This window comes from Mobula hypostoma, chromosome 6 (assembly GCF_963921235.1).
Source record: "Mobula hypostoma chromosome 6, sMobHyp1.1, whole genome shotgun sequence".
Lineage (NCBI taxonomy): Eukaryota > Metazoa > Chordata > Chondrichthyes > Myliobatiformes > Myliobatidae > Mobula > Mobula hypostoma.
The window spans coordinates 126,458,562-126,482,359 of NC_086102.1; the positions used below are offsets into that span (position 1 = coordinate 126,458,562).

Below are 23,798 nucleotides of genomic sequence, written 5' to 3' on the forward strand. Positions count from 1 at the left end.
CTTGTACTCCAATAAGCTGTGTTGATGCATTGAGTATACAGGTCTGGTCTCCCCATCTGAAGACCAACTTACTTGAGATGGACAATGGATTGATCCCTGGGATGGCAGGCTTGTTGCCTGACAGGATTAAGCAGCCTGGGCTAGTACTCTCTTTAGAAGAAGGCAAAGTTCTTACAAGGCTTGATAATGATGTTTCCCTGACTGGGTTGTCTTGAACTAGGGATCACAGTCTTACAGTAAACATTCTGTGGGTCATAAATCTTTGAAATACTCCAAGAGGACTGCAGAGGCTTAGTCTTTGAGTATATTCAAAACAAGAGATGAACAGATTCCTGGATATTGAGGGAACCAAAAGATTAGATTAGAATATCTAAAGATGTGGAATGGATGGTATAGAGTGGCACTAAGGTAAAAGGTGGGCTGTGGTTATTAAATGGTGACTATGTAGCCTATTTTTATGTTTATTTCTACTTATTTTTCTCTCTCAGTAAAGGCATCTTTGCACAGTTTATTGGAGTACAAGAGTTAAAAGACTTCTTATGGTAATTATATAAGACAATTGTTGTAAGATGTCATTAAAGGCATCATTCACCTCATTGAGTTGATGTGGTAATATGTCCAAAACACATATCATTGTAAATCAAAAAGTTTCTACCAATATGTTAGCGACTCTTAAAGAAATGTTGATACTGATGAGGAGAAGGCACAAGATAGGTCAAGGTCTGAACACAAGATTAGACTAGTTTGTGACACTAGTTCTCCCTATCTCGGACTTTGCTTTCTCTTTCAAGACAGACAGGGCATCTCTTCAGTTAAGGGAGCCATAGTCTATAGGCAAATGTCCTCCTGCCTTCTTCCAAAACACACACCCACCCTGCTAGTTGTGCATGCTTTAGAAGTATGTTTGTTCTAGCCTCTCCCTTGCAAACGATACGTTGTCAACTTCAGAACCACAGCAGCTGCCTTCTCCACATGCCATTGGGTCCTCTGCTGTTTTAGAGACAAAATGATGGAGGGTTTACACTGTGAGCTTGAGGTTACCATTGTACACTGCTCTTGAGTTTCATGCAGATACTTCATACCATTACTTGGGCTCACATTAAGCAAGTCCCTTATGCTGCAAGGTGCGCTACAGCAGTGAGTAAAATTATTTACCCAGAGCCCCAAGTTATTCCTAAGTGCTTCACAGATTAATAACTCCAGGTTCTAGTCACTGCAGCAGGCAATCTATGCACAGCAAGATCTCACAGGCACGGGATATGTTTCAGATGTTGACAGAGGGTAGAGCAGTAACCCACTTCACTGCACCTCCCCACTCTTCTTCATTATCCATTTGAGTTTAGAAGTCACATCTAAGTAAGTAGCAACTCCAACCAACTTCCCAGTACTGACCTGGATTTGGGCCGTACCCTTCAAATATCCAGACCTGCCTCTCGGTTTTTTTTGCACTACCTTACTTTTCATTTTTCTATTTTCTATTTATGATTTATAATTTCAATTTTTAATATTTACTATCAATTTGTAATCCAGGGAGCGGGAAGCGCAGAATCAAATATCGCTGTGATGATTGTACATTCTAGTATCAATTGTTTGGCGACAATAAAGTATAAAGTGTAGTGCGCTCATCACAGCAGTGCAGGTTTTGTGTTCCCTAGGAAATCAATCCATAACCTTCTAATTTAGGGATGGAAATGTCGCCACTCAGCCACGGTGAACACTGATCATGGATAAACACCAGCACTGCAGTCCATATGATGTCACTGTAAAATTCTTTCATATATACCTTCACCACAGGAATATACAATTCTCACACTGTTATGAATTCCACAGATAAAAGTATTGTGAAGAACTTGTAAAGAGAATAAAGAAGAGAGAGGAAAGAAATCACAGGAATATCGATCAAATTTTCATCAACTCCGATTTTATTTTTCCCCTAAAGCAAACAAGAACAAAAAATAGAAGACAGAAATGTTTTTCATAAATACCTACTTTTCATTTCTCTTTATAAAATCTTAAGACTTTTGCAAAATATAATACATTCAAAGTTTTAAACTATATAAATGATTATGACAGGGAAAGTCGATGTTAACTTGTACGCTCAATGAAGGAGCTGTGGACATGTTCACCTGCTATGTACAAATTGCAGGTTTGAATTATGAGCCTCGAGATTGTCCAGGTATAAATAGACTTGCAACAAACCCGTATTTAGCTAGGAATATTTAGAATTATTTACATTGGTTATTCAGAATAATTTACATCATTCATGAAGGCGTTTCGTGCAATACAGGGTAAGTATTAATGAAATAAAAAAGAGCCATTTAATCTTAAATATATTTTGGAGCATTATTTAAGAAGCATAACAAAGAAATACCTTAGAAAATATTGTAGTCGCTGCAATAAACTCCATTGCCTCAAAACTGATGGGCTGTGGTCCAGATGAATAAATACAGTGCAGTGAGTGTCTGTGTGGCTTTGATTGCATGCCATTGTGCCAAGATTTGTAAAATACACTATCCAACATAGCTTCATTCATTCTGTGGATGCAGGCTGCCTCCAAAAGTTTTGAAGGCAGCTTGCATCCACAAAATGAATAAAGGTGCCTCCAAAAGAAGAAGTTGAGTGACTGAATATATCGTTATATCTGGAGGATGTCATGGGTAGGACTACCCAGCAGAGGATCTTTCATGTCTAGCTAAGGGGACATTTCACAGCTACTCTAAAGCACAGCATCTCTGTGCAGAACTGTGCTGGATTTTAGATTTTATATTCAAGTCTTCAGATTGGGGTTCTTGAACCCATAATCTTCTGCCTTGGAAAGTGCTACCAACCAGCTAACAGCTAGAAAACACCAGCTATGGAAGGCTTAGAGGGCACTTGCTGCTCTGTGTAAACCAGCAAAGCACACAGAAATGCACATGTCACACACACGTGGGACTGAGACAAGGATCACATCAGAAGGGGTACAGATAATGTTGTAATTCTTACATCGAGTTATCAAGTTAACTGGTGTGATTGCAGATGAACTTACAGACGGGGTCAGAGACAGTTGACCATGTGAAAGACATGGGTTGCGCACTGTAAAAGAAATTAATGAAGGAGCAGATTATTCAGCCCCATTCAGTAAGATCACAGCTAATTTAGTTTCCCTTAGTGCACCTTCCCTGCACTAACCTCACATGCACTAATTTCCACGATCTCAAAACATCTCTCGATCTGTCTTGGATATAATCGATGATGGAACCTTTCCACAGTCAAGTTAGGTGAAGAATTTCAAAGATTCATGCCCTATGAATTTGTTCTCACCTCTGCCCCAAGTGGATGACCCTGTCAGTCTGCCAACACTGCCCTAGACTAGTTGGGGGGAACACATGGGGTCAAAGAGAGAATGTGCAGACTCCTTGGAGGCAACTTGCAAGGCCAGGATCAAAGCTGGCCGCTGAAACTGTGAAGCACCTGCATTGAATACAGCCCTGAAGCTCATGCTGCCAAGGAGATACGCCTGACACTTACACTTGCTGATGTTGGGGGCAAGGTGGTCATGTCATCCACAGCAAGCTCTCACAGGGAGCAGTATAAAAATCAAGAGCGTCTTGTGACCGAGACTGAAGGTGGAAATATCATAAAGATGGGAGTGCAAAGGACATAAAGATAAAGCTGGAGCAGACCACTCTGCCCCTTGTGCCTGATATCCCACTGATTATCTTAAGCAGCTGAAAAACAATTTCTCCAAATGTTTATTTTAAGTGGTCACAAAAGAGTAGTTGGTGCTTGAGGTTTCACCAATAGCTTTGCAAGACATAGCAAAGATTTATTAGTTTTTCCAATGGGAAATTGGGAATACTGCAAATGCACCTCATACCCCAGTAATTTGCCAGAAATTATCTACAGACATTGGTTAGCAAACACTGAACAATTCCACAATGGCATTGCAACAGAGTGGTGCAGCTTGTAGAGCAGCTGACTGCCAACTCCAGAAACTCTGGTCCAACCCTGACTCTGCACGGTTTGTACTGTGCGGGTTTTCTCAAAATGCTCTGGCTTTCTCCTCTCTCCCAAAGACTTGAAGGTCAGTGGGTCAACTGGCCACTGCAAATTTCTCCTGATTTAGTGAGTAGTGGAATCCAGGGGGGGTGGGAGAGTGGATGCAGATGTAAGGAGAATTAAAAAATGGGATCAGTGTAGGATTATCTGATGGTCAATGTGGAGTTGATGGGCCGATTATTTCCACGTTGTAACTCTCTATGAATACATTGGGGATATCGAGGGACAAGAAAGCAAAGTGCGTTTTGCGTAACTTTGTCCTTACAAGCCTCCTTCTGAGTGACAAGTGCTGGGACAGAACAGAATTTCATGGGGCTAGATCAATCTTTGTGCATATTTCTAAGATAAACAAAAACAAAATTGTTTGTGGTAGAAGGTTGGAATGAAAAGACGAGGCTGTATGCTGACAGCTGGGGCTCACCCAGCTCTTTCAGAAGGGCAGCTCGAAATCAATCACATTGCTGAGTCTGGGCTCTAATGTATACCACACAGAAGCTGAAGGTTCACTACCACCAGGCTGGGTCATTTTAAACCACAATCCACCTCATTGGGGTCATTTATATTGATTTTATTTCATTCACCAAACTGCCAACAGTGGCAATTAAACTGATCAGGTCTAAACACTAACCCCGGTCCATGGAGATCTCTCTTTCTGTTTTTTGTCCCATTCCCACTGCTTTCATACAGACTGATCTGACACCAACCCTCCTGTTCAGGATATTGTGCTGCCTTAGGTTTGATTGCTTTTATAAAACAAGTCAAGTAGAGCCCAGCTGACCTCTGACTCAGAAGGCTGAGGTTCATCGATGTCCACCTTTCTTGGCCAGCTCCAGCTCTCAGGTGCCATATGGTTGAAGGCTTTTGAATGAGGCCGTATCCGGGGTCCCTTCTGACCTCCCAGGTGGATGTCGGAGAACCCTCAGTTATTCTGAAGAAGAACGGGAGAGAGTGGGGAGCGGGGCAGCTGTGAAGAGGTGGACAGGCAGTGGTTGCATCCTGGCAGGGAGAAAGCTGACTGCAGCAGGGGAGTGAGGGGGGAAAACTGGAGTAATCAGGGGAGGAGGGGGGAGCCTGGGAGATGTCATGGGCAAGTTCATGTGTTGGGCCCAACACTGTGTTGTGTGTGACCATTCATCCAAATTCATGCCTGCGCTTATGTAACAGAGCCTAACTTCCATTTGGCTAGGGCATTCTGCAACTCACTCTGGCAAAGTCCACGTGGTGGCCAGTGTTTACGGCCACCCCAAGATCAAGATCAAGATTCAAGCTTATTTGTCATGTGTACAGTGAAATGTGTCACTTGCGTCAATGACCAACACACCTGAGGCTGTGCTGGGAACAGCCCACAAGTGCTGCCACACATTCCGATGCCAACATAGCAGGCCCACAAAGCTTGGCAGGACAACACAGAACAAGCAACAAAACAGCAGCAAAATCAAGCCCTGTTCCTCCCTTCTACCTGCACACATACACCTCAAAAGTTCCCAATGGGCAACTTTCACACCACAAGAGTGGGTGGGAGCAAACCAACCTCAGCACAAGAGAAAGAATCTACATTTGGGACCTTATATTCCTTTGGGACTGAGAGGAAAAATGGATCAGCAATGATGAAATAGCAGAGCAGACTCGATGGGCTGAATGGCCTAATTCTGCTCCTTATCTTATGGTCTAAACTGCCTATCTCCTACTTAATATCCAACACTATGGCTTTTTAGGAGTATGGTGCTTTGGAACAACTGGAGACCACGGAAAAAGCTTAGAATGTGCAGACCTTTCCTTCTTTCATGCTGCAGAGCCTCATTGGTACAGGTCGGGTCGATAGAGCAGGACCACTCAACCACCAGATGAACCTCTCCATCTAAATGGGACTTGAGACAATTCAATAAACTACTGATCACTGACGCCACGATGATCAACCTCATATAACATCATCGAAATACTTTGCCTTCACCTATCATGGAAACAGATTCTGGGATAACTTAAAAAGACATTAGATTTATAGCCATTCATAACCTCTAAAGGAAATAATCTGAGTAACACACACAAAATGCTGGAGGAACTCAGCAGGTCAGGCAGCAGCTATGGAAAGAAAGAAACAGTCGAAGTTTCTGGAAGGTGCCTGCCTGATATATTGACTGCTTGTTGTCTTGATGAAGGATCTCAACCCAAAATGTGGACTGTTTGATCATCTCTATAGATGCCACCTGACCTGCTGAGTTCCTCCAGCATTTTGTGGGTGTTACTCTGGACTTCCAGCATAATCTCCTGTGTTTAAGAAATAATTTGAATTCTTTGAAATGTCTGAAATAATTTGACAGCCAAGGAAGTCCGTAAGCAGGCTCGCACATTTAGGAACGTAATAATGACCAGATTATCTGTTTTGATGATGTTGTTCAAGGGGTCAGTATTGGAATCAATTGCACGCATGGAAAGGAGCAGCCATCAAAAATAATGACAACAGAGCGTGAGCAGTGGGATTAAATGGGCTGACACAGGCAGCTTGGGCCAAATGAACTTCTATTGGGTCATTAGATTCAAATATGAGAGTAAGTGAGACAGGAACACACTCGCATAAAAGATGTGCATGCATACTGCAACCACAGCAGTAAAGACTAGAATATGCAAGTTCACAAGGTAAGTTATGGCCTGTTATTTTTCTGGAGACTTTAACTTAAAGGGATATCATCTCTGCTTAGATAAAGCTGTATGTTAGTCTCTGTGCGTGTATGTGTGTGTGACTTCTTGAGAGTGTCTCCTTTTTGTTTATCTGGAATCCTTAAAATTGAGCAGGGCAAGACCAGGACTGTGTCTGACATTCATTATTGACATTCTGCAAGAAGCTGCATTTACATCATGCCCTTGACATTATAAGCATGTCATATGCTTTGTGTGCCTCATTATGCACGGGAAGGAAGCCAAAACACTTGTGGACATATTGAGACCTGTGGTCAAAAAGCTGGATTATAGCAAATGTCTTAAAGACATTGACACACAGTCGCGGAGTTCAGGAACCATGCAGGTGAAGATACACCTGTTAACGGTGAACACAAGCAGAGAGAGTTATAGGGCTGGGAGAGGTTGCAGAGACTGGGAGGGACCATTGGTGGATTGGAGCCCATACAGATGTCTCTGAAGTTGAAGTGAAGGGTCATTGGGAATTGAGTTTGGAAATTGACCCCTCATTGGGAACTCCATTGCCCCCTTCCAGCCAACCAGGCTGGAATCTGCAGGATGTTTAGTCGTAAAGGAAACTCACACATCCATTTTGTCTTTGGCTCGGGACCCTTCCAGGCCAATGTGGACCTGTTTCCCCCAACACGTCCCAAAGCGATCACTTCATGGGGGACAATATTAGCCCCTGTTCCCTGGAAACAGAAATATTAGCCTCTGTTCCCTGGCTGGTGACCAGAACAGCTTGAATTTCCAGAGTGAAATGAAATAACCTGGAAACAACTGTACCTGCATTCATGCCAAAACAAAAAACAAACAAAAAAAGAGAGAACTGGGAAAAAAGTGTAAAGTATTTCTAAGCCATTATACATATGAGACTGGGATTAGTGTGATGCTTTTGAAGTTAAATACTGTAGTCTGAAGAAGGATATTGCCTGGGTTCATACTTCATCCAGGATAAATGCTCAGCCCAGCTGTGATTCTGATCGCAGCTTAAAAGTATGCAGATTTGCACTGATTGGGTGTACAACATACAGACTTGACTGTCCCATAGAAATGTTCCTCCTGAATGAGTAGGCAGCTAGCAGACCTAACCTCGTGTGCTGTGTGTGTGGAATTTGCACTTTCTCCCTGTGACCGTGTGGATTTCCTCCATGTGCTCCAGTTTGCCCCCTCGTCCCAAAGAGGTGCGGGTCTGTAGGCTGACTGACTGCTGTGAATTGCCTCGAGTGGGTGAATCTGGAGGAGATGATGGAGAAAAGTAGGGGGGGGGTGCCAGAGGTAGATTTTTTACACATCTAGTGGGTGTGTGGAACGTGCTGCCAAGGAGGCAGATACATTTGCAGCATTTTAAAGAGACTCTGAGATAGGATGTGCCATATCTCTCCAACTCCCTTTCCCTCTGACTAATGAATAATTAGATGGAAAATTCACTGAGGTGCCTCCCTGAACTTTTAACCCATGTTGGAAGGTGCCAACCACATCAGAATTTGAACTGGATTCCCCATGATAGAAAAGATGGCGTGCAGGGAAGGGTGCAAGCTAATATAGCCAGTGCCCAGTCTAGCAGGCCTTGACCAACCCACAAGCAACCTCAAGTAGATCATAAACATCACTTAGCATTAACACTTAACAAAAGACTACCGAGAATGCTGGACACCATAGGAACAGCCTGACAGGAGGATACAATTGTCATGATATGCTCTGCTTTTGATCATTACTTGTTGTTTTTCTTCTTGCTCACCTTTTCATTAGATAATGTGGTCACATTTACAAAGCAAAAACCACCCCGATTAAAACCAGCTGCAGTGTAAAGTCTCCTTCCTGCTCCTGTGTCTGGGTTCATTGGCTGCAGTTCACCTGTTGACTGAATTTTGTTTTGTTCTTTCCCTGACACTGGAGCTCACTGGCCCTTTCTCTAGTAAGTGGCGAGCACAATGCCTTCAGACCAGGCTGGCTCGGTTTAGAGTGGGGGTTGGGCTGGAATTTGGCTCTGATCAGCGGGAGCTCGCAACTTCACCTGTTTGAAAGTGAACCACTCAACTACCACCTTAATGACGCCCGCCTCTGCTTCCTTTGTCCCTTGTCTTTCCTCCCGGGACCGTCTGCACCTTAATCATCAGCCTGTCGCCCCCCGCCTTGCCTGCCAGCCCGAACACCGAATGGCCTTTGACCCACTAGTCTCTCTGACGGAGACGGGTCAGAGGTCACACCGCCCAAGTCCCACTGTTTAGTTTTTTCAACGGGGTCTCCAGACCAGATGACAGTGGGAGGGAGCTCCCGCCCGCCCAATGAATTTTCTACCAGCACTGAGTCTAATGGTCAGGAACGGCCTGGAGAACTGGATCAGTCTTCCCTTCTGCTCAAACACTCAAACTCCGGCTAACCAGGACGAGAGGACCCAGACGCTGGGTCGCCGGGAATGAACGGATGGTCAGCGTCACCTCGCTGTCCCAGTGTGTCAACAGACACAGGTTGTTAATCAAAGCAATGGGAGGGGGGCAAATTCTCTTCAAACCCACTCCTTGAGAGTGAATTGGGCGTAAATCTGGCGGGTTGTAAACCCGGGTAAAAATGTGTTCCTTCGGGCTCTTTTAATCATCCCAAACTGAAACACAACCGTGCCGCGGAGATTTAAATAATCGGTTATCAGAGACTGGGAACCGGGTGCCCGAAGATGACAGTTCGCAAACTCAACAAATACAAGCCACAGTGTAAGACTCACCAGATAAACATTTCTTCAGGTTGAAGTACCTCGGGATAAATATATAATATACGTCTATTTATTTACAATATGTATATGCACGCGTGTACCCCAGCGTCAAGCGTGCGAGAGCGCCACTTGCTTGTGATAAGCCGCCGAACCGCTCGCTCCCGTCCTGGTTGTCAAGGCTGTGCTTGCTTGACTGTACATGGAGCCGCTGGTCAGCTTCCTAGCCCGGCAGCATCTGCTGGTGAACCGCCTCCACGACTCCAAGGTCTTGCCGGACCAAATCCAGACGCCGGAGGTGATGCCCACCACCAGACACATGAAGTACTTTAGCATGAAGACGGCGTACTCGGGTCTGGGGTAATCTCGGGATCCCGGGCAGGGGCAGCTGAGCGCCGTCTCCCAGCTCTCCCTAGAATGCTGTTCATAGATGAAGCAAGCCACGACTACGGTGGCCGGGACGGTGTAGAGCACTGTGAAGATCCCTATTCGGATCATAAGCTTCTCCAGTTTGTCGGTTTTGGTGCCCCCTTGCTTAATGACGCTCCGTATCCTGAACAGAGAGACAAACCCGGCCAACAGGAAGGTTGTCCCCGTGAGCAGGTAGACCACCAGAGGGGCCAGGACGAATCCCCGGAGGTTGTCCAAGTTCTGGTTGCCCACGTAGCAGATGCCGGCCACCGGGTCCCCGTCCACCGAACTCAGCGCCAGTACCGCTATGGACTTGACACTGGGAATTAGCCACGCGGCCATGTGGAAGTACTGGGAATAGCCCGCAATGGCCTCGTTGCCCCACTTCATGCCCGCGGCGAGAAACCAGGTAAAGGACAGGATGACCCACCAGATGGAGCTGGCCATGCCGAAGAAATAGATGAGCAGGAAGACCACGGTGCAAAGGGCGGGACCGGTGGTGTCGTATTGGATGTGGTGGTAGTCCTTGTTACATGCTACATTGGCGTGGCCGGCCACCAGTCGGACGATGTAGCCCATGGACACGAAGAGGTAGCAGGCGGACAGGAAGATGATGGGTCGCTCTGGGTACTTGAACCTCTCCATGTCAATCAGGAAGGTGGACACGGTGGTGAACGTGGAGATGAAGCACAGGACGGACCACAGGCCGATCCACAAGGTTGCGAAAGTCCTCTCGTCCTGGTTAAAGAAGGGCTGGTAACATGGGAAAGCACAGTTGAGCAACCGACCGGTTCTGATCTTGTTGTAGAGCGGGTGACTCTCCTTGGAGATCGGGATCAGAGGGTCTTTGCAGTTACATTTCCCAGGGCAGTCTGCTGATGGTGCGGGTTGGTTTCCTGGATGTGCCCAGGAGGGTCGGGCGTTTTTGTTGCCGCCCAAAACCTTGGGCGCAACGGTGGGCTTTAAGAACGGGGGTGATACAGTGGTCACCTCCGACCTGTTGTAATCCATGCACAAGTTGTCTTGGTCTCCGAGCACGGGGAGCTTGTCGCAGTTCATTCTTTCAGGCCAAGCAAAACCATATTGTCTCATCAGTGGGGAGCAGCCGGATTTGGCTCTTTCGCAGACGGATCTGCAAGGTGGCAATGGTTTCATGTAGTCCGCCAGGCAGATGGGAGTGTAGACACTGCACAGGAAGAAGAGGAGGTCCGGGGAACATTGAATCTCTACCAGAGGCCAGAACTGATGGACCTCGAGCCCCGCTTCGTCTTGACTGTCGTGGTTGAACTGGTTGGGCATGTAGGTATGGTTATAGCCAATGCCTTTGCACATGGGCACTGTAATCTCCTGGCAGACCATTGCCTTGGAAGCGCAGAGGGTGACCCCCACCAACCCCACGAGACAAACACAGACGCCGACCAAGGCTGAGGGCTCTTGCACGCGAGAAGCCATAATATCCAGATTAAAAAAACAAGGGTCCAGCCGACTTCTGATACCGGTCCTCGAATTCTCTGCCACCGGAGTTTTACAGCCCCAGTTCCTCCTCTCCCGGGAAAATTAAACAAGGCCACACCTGACCACACTCGGACATGACTGGCGCGATATGGGAAGAAGGGAGTTCAGGTGAACTGTGTGCCAACATCCGAAGCCGCCGCTCTTGGAAACGAGGAAAATCTTTAAAACAAAAAATTAAAACAAACTTAATATTTGATCACTCTTCACGTCTTTTCCCTATCCGCGTTGCTTTCCTTTTCTGATAAAATTGAATTATAGTTGCAATATGCTTGATGATCAAAGTGTCTAAGACTGCCTCTGTTCTTCGGTGCCCGGGTGGCTTTTCTGAGGTGAAAGCGCCAGCCCAACGCAAGGAATCGAGAAATTCATGGCTAGTTCAGGTGTAAACTTTCAGAGATGTCCTAGTTTTAGTTCTTCTACTGTTATCACTAGGAAGGTGTGAAATTTCTTGGCGCCAACCCCGTAGTCGAATCTCTGTCCCAAAATACACAATCGCCTCTCTTTCCTCATAAAAACAGAAATCGAAACCCAGGTAAATTCTTCATCTTTCTTCTCCGAACTGCAGTGTGCATTTACCTCATTCGTGTTGTTTTTGTTGTATTCCCTCTTTTCTCTATCCGAACGTACAGCTCCTTGGACTCGGGTTGCACGTTTAACCGGGGAAACAGTTCCTTCCTCTCTCGGTGCCTTTCGCTTCGCTCCACTTACGGCTCCGCTATTAGATTGTTACTTTTTTTGAAAACACAATGTAGCTAAGGTAAAGCTCAGTCCTCTTCCTGTCAATCTACACTTCTGTGCCAGTGAACGCCAATCGCAGAGCACCTGTCACCGAAACCCCTCCTCCCGTGATCTTTCTCTACCAATCAACAGCCACGAGGAGGACGCTCTGCCCTTCACAATTCGAAGAAATTGACAGCTTCGCTCCACCTACCGAATGAGGACCAATCATGCACTTTAGCGCTTCCTGATAGTTCCCGCCCAACTGCCCCATGGACCAATCAAACACCCAATCAACAAAAAAGACCCACTTACTATTTTATTAAACCAATAAAAAAAAGGCTTGGTGACTGAGTTCACTGACTGGATGAAAGTATTAACACCTACTGAGTTTTACTATTTTGAAGGAACTTTTCGCACATTTTGTTTTAAGCAAAACTCAAAGTAATTTTAAAGTGTTAGCGCACTAAATCCTCCTCGATTGACCCAATTCCCCTTTTAAAACACCCTTCAGTTGCAAAATACCTTCAAAGGGGCAGTGTATGTAATTGGAGTTACTGTCAAAGGGTAAGGGAGAATGTTTACGTACGGTTGGCACTCGTACAGATTTTCAAAGTACGTTGTCTGGAAACATTGAAACTCTAAACCGGGCATCAGTAGTCTGGGTTTTAAATAGAAGTTTGCGCTTTTCCCTTCCCCTACCTTACGGGGCAATTGGTTGTTTAAAGTTATTCTGGTGTTCATTGAATGTTTCACTATGAGCAAAGCAAACATCAGCTATCAGCGCATAAATCCTTATCGTAGCTCTCTGAGCAAATTCAGAGCAGCTATTTGGCGATCTTTGAACCTTTTCGTAAACTGCTCATAAAGTCGACTTATCTTTTTCAGATTAAAATTTCTGGGGGTGGGGTGAAGCGCGGACCTGCCGTAAAAAGGAAAAGTTATTTAAAACAGGTAACACCGATCTACATTACACCTGTAACATAGCAAAGATTTGAACGCTGAGCGCCTTTTGAGACGCCAGGGCGCTCTCTGGAGCAGTTAACGGGCAGGCAGCACCTTTGAAGTCAGCGTTGTCTTCAAGGCGCTTCGCGGGAACATAATCAGGGAAGGTTTGACACTGAATGTAACCTGGGGGCATGTCACCAAGTATGTGGTTTCAAAAGAAGGTTTAATTTTTCTTTAAATGGTAAAAAGATTAAAAGGAAGATTTTAGAACTGGTCTTTGAATTCTGCCTCGGACCTGTGTATTATTGATAGAATTTCCTTTGATGAGCCAGCACAACGCAATGTTCCATCTATACTGGAACTTAAATCGGAATCCCAAGAAACATACAGAATGGATGAAATAGAGAAGAGCGGACTGAGTACTGTATCTGAAAACAGTCCATCTGGTCATTATCACAGTGCTCTAGTGGGGACTTGCTATGCGTAAACTGACTATATTGTAAAGCTCTGACCGTGATGCGTTTGAGACTGACCGAGTAGAGGCTGTATTAATGTGAGCCTTTCTCATTCTTGCTTTCTTTTGAAGGAGGGCCGGTGAAGAATGTCACATCTTCATCCTACCCTTCCAATTTTTTTTTATTTTCCTGAATAGCCACCAGCCTCACTTCTCTGGAAATCGGGATCTGTGAAATTTAATAGAAGGGATATCAACTTTGGCTGGTGCTAGAAGTTCTGGATAATAATATTTCTGCACTCTGCAGTTCTGTATCTTTGTGTCGCTATTTATGTTAAGTCTGTCTATAGTGGTTAGGTCATAGTAGAAGTACCATAAAACATAGATAATTCAGTAATCCTAATGGTTCAGCATCTGGCTCACCAGGTGATGCTTGCCATGTACATATTCAACTCAATTGGGCCCCACTTTCCTGCCTCTTTATACTCATTTGGCCCCGGTTCCCCACACTCCCTTTCAGCTTCCCGGGACCCTGCTTCCCATGCTCCCTTTAAAATTACAAAGTTCACTGAAAAATAGCTACAGTGCTGTGTGACATCCAAAAACAGAGTGAAATACATGCATATGTGTGTTTGGGTAAAATTCAGTAGTCCGGAAAACCTGCTAGTCTGGCGCTATCAAAATCCTGAATATACCAGAATGTAAAACAGAGTAATTCTTCAGTAAGTCAGTGTAATAAACGTAATTCTTCAATGACTGTGAATGATTTTATGCATATAATTTGTGTTATAACTCTATTCCACTGTGTATTTTGCAGGAAGAATAAAGTTGTGAGAGACTTACTGTGCAGCAGTTTTGATGTTGTGTTTTGATAAGCTATCAAGTTAAACACACAAGTTTTGCCCAAATTCCCAACTTGCTGATAAACACCATCATCTCAGCATTCATTCCAATTTTTTACAGCATGTTCTCTTTGCTTATATGTTTAAGCAAACCATGTGGGCTACCCATGTAACCACATGGGAGGATGTGGCATCTCCATCGTTCTCAGCCATTGCTTAATGCCACATTGGGGGTGCAGAATGCCCATTGTGTCAGGTAGGTCTTTTCAGCAACTTCAGTGATTCCCAGCAATTTTGCAATGTTTTCAACCAACTGAAGAAGACTAAATAGTAATAAAAAATAAGGGAAAGTGCCTGATTATTGCCTAGTAGCTCTGACATCCACCATTATGACGAGCCTCAAGAACCTAGCCCATCCTCCCAGCAGCTTGGCCACATTGTAATTCTCCTGCCACTGAATGGTGGTCACCATATCCTTAGCCTTATACTCATTTCTGGAATACCTGGCTAACAAAGAAAACTGTGTCAGAAACATAATTATTGATTACAGCTCTGTCTCCAGTGCCATAATTCCAATCAAACTTGTCTCTAAACTGCTAGATTTAGGACTTGGCACTGCGCACCCTCTCCTCCCACTTCTGGAACTGGTTCTTTGATTTTCTTACAGGCTGCAGTCAACAAGGACAGGCAACAACACTTCCATCACCACTATCCTCAACAATGGTGCCCTGCAAGGCTGCATCCTCAGCCCTTACTTCCTGTACACTCAAGACTGTGTGGTCAGATTTGGCTCCAAACTCAATCTATAAGTTTGCAGGTAACTCCACTGTAACGGGTGAGATTTCAAACAATGATGAATTGGAATGCAGGAATGAGATAGAGAGCCTAGTGGCGTGTTGTCAAGAAAACAACCTCTCCCTCTATGTCATCAAAACAGAGAAACTGGTCATTGACTTCTGGAGGTGGGGCAGAGTCAATGCCCCTGTCTGTATCAATGGTATGGAGGTGGAGGTGGTCGAAATATTCAAGTTACTAGACGAAAATATCACCAGCAAAGTTGTCCTGGTCCAGCCAAGCAGACACTATGGCCAAGAAAGCATACCATTCCACTAACTAATAATTCCTCAGAAGACTAAGGAAATGTGGCATGTCACCAATGACATTCAGTGATTTTTACACTGAATGTATCCTGTCTGGATGCATCACGGCTTGCTAAGGCAACTGCTTTGCCCATGATCAATGATTGCAGAGAGTTGTGAATACAGTTGATAATAATCACCAGCTTCCCCTCCATGGACTCTGACTACAATTCCTACTGCCTTAGGAATATAGCCAAAATAATCAAAGGCCACCCCAGTAATTATTTCTTCTTCCCACTTCCATTCGGCAGAAGATACAAATGCTTGAGATTACGTTCTACAGGCTCAAAGACAGCTTCCATCCTGCTATTATACTGCTCCTGAATGGACCTCCTGAAGATGAGATGAAGATGAACTCTTGATATTAGTCTACCTAGTCATGGCACTTGCACCATTTTATCCACCTGCACTGCACTTTCTCAGTAACTGCAACATTACGTCCTGCATTCTGTCACTTTTTTTAAACTACCTCAAAGTACCTTTATATGGAGTTTGGATGGCATGGAAACAAAGTCGTTCACTGTTCTCAGTATGTGTGATAATAGTAAACCAATTACCAATTACTGCAGGAACTTGTTGTTGAATCATAGTCAGAGAGCAACGTAATCATCGGCCCTTCAGCCCAGAGTGTTCATGTGACCATCAAGCACCCATTTATATTCATTCTCCCTAATTTATGATTCCTTAAGGTTGTCATAGCTGGGGGTGGTAGTGGGGATAATCTCCGGCTAACTATTAAGTGCTCCCAATTTCATGCGGCTCAAGTAGCCTCTAACAACCAAGTCCAGCTCCTGTCCTTCATGTGTAGCTTAGCTACTAAATTCTGCAGAACTGTTTCTACTGACAGGGTTTCTGGCTCCTTTAAAAACAGTTGAGGGGCCTTGTCAGCTGTTGTTGGTAGAACATCTTGGAGAAAGAAAACTCTATTCTCAAACCTCCGCTGCCTACTCATGGGGAAGGCTTTTGGCATAAATCCCAAGAAAAACTCCAGAGCTGGAGTCCCTAAGGCAGTCCTACAATGAATTTAACACTGACTGGCAACTCCTGCGATGCCACTGGTGCCAAACTGTATCAGTCTCTGCTGTTTCTTTGGATTGATCAGGTGCATGGAGAGCGGGAGCGTGCTGCATGGACAACAGCTTGCCCTTCATATCATAATGCCCTGCCCTGCGTACTGACTTTTACATAGACAGCTAGGGTGCAATATTGATGGTCAATCCCGACCAACAAAGTGACTCTTACCCGAATTGATTTTATCCTCTCCACATACCCATCAACCTCTTGCTTGACTTCCATCCCACCAGGCTCTACATTCAGCAGATCATCCTACAACATTTCCTCCACATCCAGCATGAGTCCATCCCCAAACACATTTTCCCCTTTCCTCCTCTCGCAGCAGTCTGATGCCACCATCACTTCTGGTTCACTCAGCCCCCTTTCCATCCCATGGCACCTTCCCATGTGAATGCAGGAGATGCAGTTTTATTTCCTCCTACCCGCAATCTCAGATCCCAATACCTTTCCCAGGTGAAACACTGATCTAGGCGTATTTCTTTCAGTTTTCTGTGTAACCTTTTCTACACGTGAAGCAATCTTCTTTTCGGGAGGATCATTCTGCAAAACGCATTCATTTCACAACAGTACGCACACAAAATGATGGAGAACTCAGCAGGTCAGGCAGCATCAATGGAGGGGAATAAACAGTCGATGTTTTGGGCTGAGATCCTTCATCCCCACTCCCCCATGACCTGCTGAGTTCCTCCAGCATTTTGCATGTGTCACTCAAGATTTCCAGCATCTGTATTCTCTCTGATGTTTACATTCAGTTCATAACTTTAAATGCTAGCTTTTGCACATCATGCAAATTCTTGATCAGACCACACTTGGCGTGTTGTGAGCAGTTTTGGCCCCCTTGTCTAAGAAAAGATGTACTGGCGTTGGAGAGGGTCAAGTGGAGGTAGGTGAGAATGATTCTGGGAATGAAAAAGTTAATGTATGAGGAGTGTTTGATGAGTCTGGGCATGTACTCGCTGGAGTTGAGAAGAATGAGGAGGGACCTCATTAAGACCTAGACAGAGGACAGAGTGGATGTGGAGAGGACGTTTCTTATAGTGGGTGACTCTAGGACCAGAGGACACAGATGCAAAATAGAGGGATGTTCATTTAGAACAGAGATGAGAGGAATTTCTTTAGCCATAGGCTGGTGAGTCTGTGGAAATGATTGTATGGACATCTGTGGGGGCCAAGTCATTGATATATTTAAAGCAGAGTTTGATAGGTTCTTGTTTTGTCAGAGCAGGAGAAGCAGGAGAATGGGGTGGAGAGGGATAATGAATCAGATATGATGGAATGGGGGAACAGACTCGATGGGCTGAGTGGCCTAATCCTGCTCCTCTGTCTTACATGTATGTGTGAGAGAAACAGAGTGAGAGAGAGAGATCCACATAATAACATGAGGATAATTACCTTTTAAGCAGGGACATCACAGACTTCCTGTGATCTGCATCATCATCTGGCTAAACAATTTCAGATAGATGGTGCTAATATCTTTAACATTTCCTTTAGATGAGTTGTCTGATTTTCTTTTTACTTATTCCATTACCAGATGTCTGTTAATGTATCATTATTCCTTCAATCATGGTGGACACATTCTCTCCAGCGCTGCTGCTTCATCTCCAAAGCATTTCCTGCTTTGTCTAATCGCAAACAAGAGAAAATCTGCAGATGCTGGAAATCCAAGCGACACACGCACACACAAAATGCTGGAAGAACTCAGCCGGCCAGGCAGCATCTATGGAGAAGAGTACAGTCGACGTTTTGGGCCGAGACCCTTCATCAGGACTGGGAAAAAAGTTGAGGGATCAGAGTAAGAAAGTGGGGGGAGGGGAAGAAGAACAACAAGGTGAGAGGTGAAACCAGAAGGGGGTGGGTGAAGAAAAGAGCTGGGAAGTTGATTGGTGAAAGAGATACAGATTCTCCCTGAAGAAAGGAGCATCTGTTAGGAGAGGACAGAAGGGTATGGAAGAAAGGGAAGGGGGAGGAGCACAAGAGGGAGGTAAAGGGCAGTTAAGGAGATAAGATGAGAGAGGGAGATGGAAATGGGGAATGTGAAGGAGAGGGGGGCATTACCAGAAGTTCAAGAAATTGATGTTCATGCCCTCAAGTTGGAGGCTACCCAAACGGATTATAAGGTGTTGTTCCTCCAACCTGAGTATGGCCTGGTAGTAGAGGAGGCCATGGACTGACATGTCGGAATGGGAATGGGAAGTGGAATTAAAATGGGTGGCCACTTTTTCTGGCAGACGGAGCATAGGTGCTTGGCGAAGTAGTCTCCCAATCTATGTTGGGTCTCACTGATATACACGAGGCCACATTGAGACCACCAGACACAGTAGATGACCCCAACAGGTGAAGTGTCGTCCCACCTGGAAGGACTGTTTGGGGCCCTGAATGGTAGTGAGGGAGGAGGTGTAGCACTTATTCTGCCTGCGAGGACAAGTGCCAGAAGGGAGATCAGTGGGGAGGGATGAATAGTCAAAATAGTCAAGGGAGTCACATAGGGAGGGATCCCTGCGGAAAGCAAAAAGTGGAGGGGGGGTGGTGGAAGGGAAGGGAAAGATATGCTTTGTGGTGGGATCCTGTTGGAGGTGGCAGAGGTTCCGGAGAACTATGTGCTGGACGCAGAGGCTGGTGGGGTAGTACGTGATGACAACAGGAACCCTATCCCTGGTGGGGAGGTTGGGGTGAGGGCAGATATGCTCAACATGGAAGAGATGCGGTTGAGGGTAGCGTTAATGGTGGAGGAAGGGAAGTTCCTTTCTCTGAAGGAGGGCAACACTGCCCTCAACTGCATCTCTTCCATTTTGCACACGTCTGCCCTCACCCCATCCTCTCACAGATTGGGAGACTGCTTCACCAAGCACCTACACTGCGTACGCCAGAAAAAGTGGACGCTCCCAGTGGCCACCCATTTTAATTCCACTTCCCATTCCCATTCCAACATGTCAGTCCATGGCTTTCTCTACTGTCACAAGGAGCCCACACTCAGGTTGGAGGAACAACACCTTATATTGCATTTGGGTAGTCTCCAACCTGATGGCATGAGTATCAATTTCTCAAATTTCTGGTAAGATCCCCTACCTCACCATTCCCCATTCTCTTTTCCCTCTCTCACCTTATCTCCTTACCTGCCCATTACCTCCTCTGGTGCTTCTCCCCTTTTCTTTCTTCCATGGCCTTCTGTCCTCTCCTATTAGATTCTCCCTTCTCCAGCCCTGTCTCTCCTTCACCTGTCAGCCTCCCAGCTCTTTACTTCACCCCCCCCCAACTGTGGTTCTTTCTCCCCTCCACCCATTTCTCTTGCTCTGACTCCACATCTTTTTCTCCAGTCCTGATGAAGGGTCTTGGCCCAAAACGTCAACTGTACTCTTTTCCATAGATGCTGCCTGGCCAGCTGAGTTCCTCCAGCATTTTGTGTGTGTGGTCCAGCATTTTCTATTTGTTTTCCAGATATCCAATATCTAAGACATTTTTATTAGGCTATAAGCACGTTGCCTTTTGTGAGGAATTGCTAATTAGCTGCTAAATTGGCTGTTAGCCATTTTGGGTAGTTGTGAAAAATGCTTTATGCGTTCAAAATTATAATTTTCTGTTAACTATTTTGAAATATATTGTTGAAGAATATATAGACAACAAATATTCATTATTCAAAGTTCAAAGTAAATTTTATTGTCAAAGTACATATATGTCACCATATACAACCCTGAGATTCATTTTATCAATAAATCTATAGAATAATAACCATAACAGAATCAATGAAAGACCGCCTAACTAAGGCGTCAACCAGAGTGCAGAAGACCACAAACTACGCAAAATACAAAAGTGGGACATAATAATACTGACTAAAAAAGTAATAAATATCAAGGACATGAGATAAGGAGAACTTGAAGATGAGTCCATTGGTTATGGGAACATTTCAACAATGGGGCAAGTGAAGTTGGGTGAAGTTATCCCCTTTGGTTCAAGAGCCTGATGGTTGAGGGGTAATAACTGTTCCTGAACCTGATGATGTGAGTCCTGAGGCTCCTTTACCTTCCTCCTGTTGAGAGCAGTGAGACAAGAGTATGGCCTGGGTAGTGGGGGTCCCTGATGACCTGAGTGTCATTATACACCAGTCATTGAAAGTGGGCATGCAGGTACAGCAGGCGGTGAAAAAGGCGAATGGTATGTTGGCATTTATAGCGAGAGGATTCGAGTACAGGAGCAGGGAGGTACTACTGCAGTTGTACAAGGCCTTGGTGAGACCACACCTGGAGTATTGTGTGCAGTTTTGGTCCCCTAACCTGAGGAAAGACATCTTTGCCATAGAGGGAGTACAAAGAAGGTTCACCAGATTGATTCCTGGGATGGCAGGACTTTCATATGAAGAAAGACTGGATGAACTGGTTTTGTACTCGTTGGAATTTAGAAGATTGAGGGGGGGATCTGATTGAAACGTATAAGATCCTAAAGGGATTGGACAGGCTAGATGCAGGAAGATTGTTCCCAATGTTGGGGAAGTCCAGAACAAGGGGTCACAGTTTGAGGATAGAGGGGAAGCCTTTTAGGACCGAGATTAGGAAAAACTTCTTCACACAGAGAGTGGTGAATCTGTGGAATTCTCTGCCACAGCAAACTGTTGAGGCCAGTTCATTGGCTATGTTTAAGAGGGAGTTAGATATGGCCCTTGTGGCTACAGGGGTCAGGGGGTATGGAGGGAAGGCTGGGGCGGGGTTCTGAGTTGGATGATCAGCCATGATCATAATAAATGGCGGTGCAGGCTCGAAGGGCCGAATGGCCTACTCCTGCACCTATTTTCTATGTTTCTATGTTTCTATGATGAATGCGTTTCATGCAGATGTTCTCAGTGGTTGAGAGGGATTTACCAGTGATGGACTGGGCCATATCCATTACTTTTTGTGGGATTTTCCATTCCAGGACATTGGTGTTCCTAAACCAGGTTGTGATGCTGCCAGACAATGTACTTTCCACTACACATCTGTAGAAGTTTGTCAAAGTTTTAGATGTCATGCTGAATCTTCACAAATTCCTAGGGAAGTAGAAGTGCTGCCATGCTTTCTTCATAATTGCACACATTTGCTGGGCCCAGAACATGCTTGTGGACCTCCAGTTCCTCCTCTTGAAGTCAACAATCAGCTCTTTGGTCTTGCTGACATTGAGTGAGAGGTTGTTGTTGTGGTACCACTCAGGCAGATTTTCAATCTCCCTCTTATATACAGATTCATCATCACCTTTGATTTGAACTATGGCAGTGGTGTCGTCAGCAAACTTGAATAGGGCATTGGAGCTGCGCTTAGCCGCACTGTCATAAGTGTAAAGTGAGTAGAGCAGGGGGCTAAGCACACAGTCTTGTGGTGAACCTGGGCTGATGGAGATCGTGGAGGAGATGTTGCCAATCCAAACTGACTGAGGTCTGCAAGTGAGGGAACCAAGGATCTAATTCCACAAGGTGGTATTGAGGCCAAGGTCTTGAAGATTAATGATGAATTTTGAGGGGATGGTTGTATTGAATGCTGAACTGTAATTGATGAGGAGCATCCTGATGTAAGCATCTTTGCTGACCAGATGTTCCAGGGTTGAGTGAAGAACCAATGAGATAGGATTGGCTGTGGACCTGTTGCTCCGGTAGGCAAAGTGGAGTGGATTCAAATCACTTCTCAGGCAGGGGCTGATATGTTTCATCACCAGCCTCTCAAAACACTTCATCACTCTGGATGTAAGTGCTACAGGATGTTAGTTATTGAGGCAGGTCACCATGGTCTTCTTAGAATCCCCTCTCTATCCCTCCCTCTTTAGAGTCATATAGCATAGGTACATGCCCTTCACCCTACTGAGGCAGTGCCAAAATCAGCCACTCACTTACACTGATCCTACCTTAACCCCAGATTTTATTCTCCCCACATTCTCATCAGGCCCTCACAGATTCTACCACTTAGCTACACACTGGGGCCAATTAACCCGCATACCTCTGGAATGTGGGAGGAAACCCATCTGGAGAAAATACAATCACCACACAGACAACGCCCGAGGCCAGGATTGAACCTGGCTCTCTAGCTCTGTAAGGCAACAGCTCTACTCTACTCAACACTGTGCTGACACTCCTCCCCCGTAAATTTTACTTCTAGTGTTATTTTTATAGATGCACCGTAGAAAGCATTCTTCTAGGGTGCATCACAACCTGGTATGGAAGTTGTCCTGTCCAAGACTGGAAGAAGCTGCAGAAGATCGTGAACATGGCGCAGCACATCACACAAGCCAATCTTCCGTCCTTGGATTCACTTTACACCGCACGCTGTCGGATCAGTGCTGCCAGGATAATGAAGGACACGACCCACTCAGCCAACACACTTTTTGTCCCTCTTCTCTCTGGGAGAAGGCTCAGGAGCTTGAAGACTCGTACGGCCAGATTTCGGAACAGCTTCGTTCCAACTGTGATAAGACTGCTGAACAGATCCTGACCCGGATCTGGGCCGTACCCTCCAAATATCCAGACCTGCCTCTCGGTTTTTTTGCACTACCTTACTTTCCATTTTTCTATTTTCTATTTATGATTTATAATTTAAACTTTTAATATTTACTATCAATTTGTAATCCAGGGAGCGGGAAGCGCAGAATCAAATATCGCTGTGATGATTGTACATTCTAGTATCAATTGTTTGGCGACAATAAAGTATAAAGTATAAAGTATTTTCAGTCACTCGTCTTACTGTTGACTCCTTTGGCAATGGATATCAATGTTTATCTGTTTACTCTTTGCACAATATCAAGCGGTTTCTATGTCGGAGTTGTTGGCTCAATTCAGACTGCTGTTATTATAAAAATATCCCCAGCAACAATATGCGTTATTATTCAAGATTTGCTCTCCTGTTGATTTATTTGCTGCTGAAAACAGTTTACTAAGCATAGTACAATGTACATTCAACTGGGTTAAGAATGCTACGAGTATCTATACGTTGGATAATTCACCTTAGTTGCCGCCACAAATCTCTTTCTTTATTAATCTTTTTAATAAAGATCTTTTAAATAAATACAAACAAGATGAGAATTATCTCAAGTATGTATATCAATAACAATACAAACCAAGATTAAGATAGACATTATCAAAATCATACATATTGTTAAGCTAGTATAAAATATATAATAAAAAAAAACAGTGATTCTCCTCTTATCAGTTCATGAAAAGGAAAGAAAAAAACATTGAATTTTAAATGAAGGAAAAAAATCCCACTACACTATATAAAAAAAAAGGGACTGGGCAGTCCATTCTGAGGATACGACCAAAAAAAGAAAGA

The 23,798-nt window shown here is 44.8% G+C and overlaps 1 protein-coding gene across 1 annotated transcript; it reads right to left on the reverse strand.

Moving 5' to 3' along the window:
* Nucleotides 1–1,914: 1,914 nt before the first annotated feature.
* Nucleotides 1,915–12,122, reverse strand: LOC134348374 (frizzled-5-like). The gene is made up of 2 exons (XM_063051628.1): nucleotides 11,924–12,122; nucleotides 1,915–11,506 (listed from the first exon to the last, which is right to left on the reverse strand). The coding sequence occupies exon 2, from the start codon at nucleotides 11,282–11,284 to the stop codon at nucleotides 9,533–9,535; it is 1,752 nt and encodes a 583-aa protein (XP_062907698.1). The 5' UTR covers nucleotides 11,285–11,506; nucleotides 11,924–12,122; the 3' UTR covers nucleotides 1,915–9,532.
* Between the last annotated feature and the right edge of the window lie 11,676 nt (nucleotides 12,123–23,798).

What these genes read in the sequence shown, in the direction of transcription:
- LOC134348374 (XM_063051628.1), bottom strand. Translation starts at nt 11,284, where the DNA reads ATGGCTTCTCGCGTGCAAGAGCCCTCAGCCTTGGTCGGCGTCTGTGTT.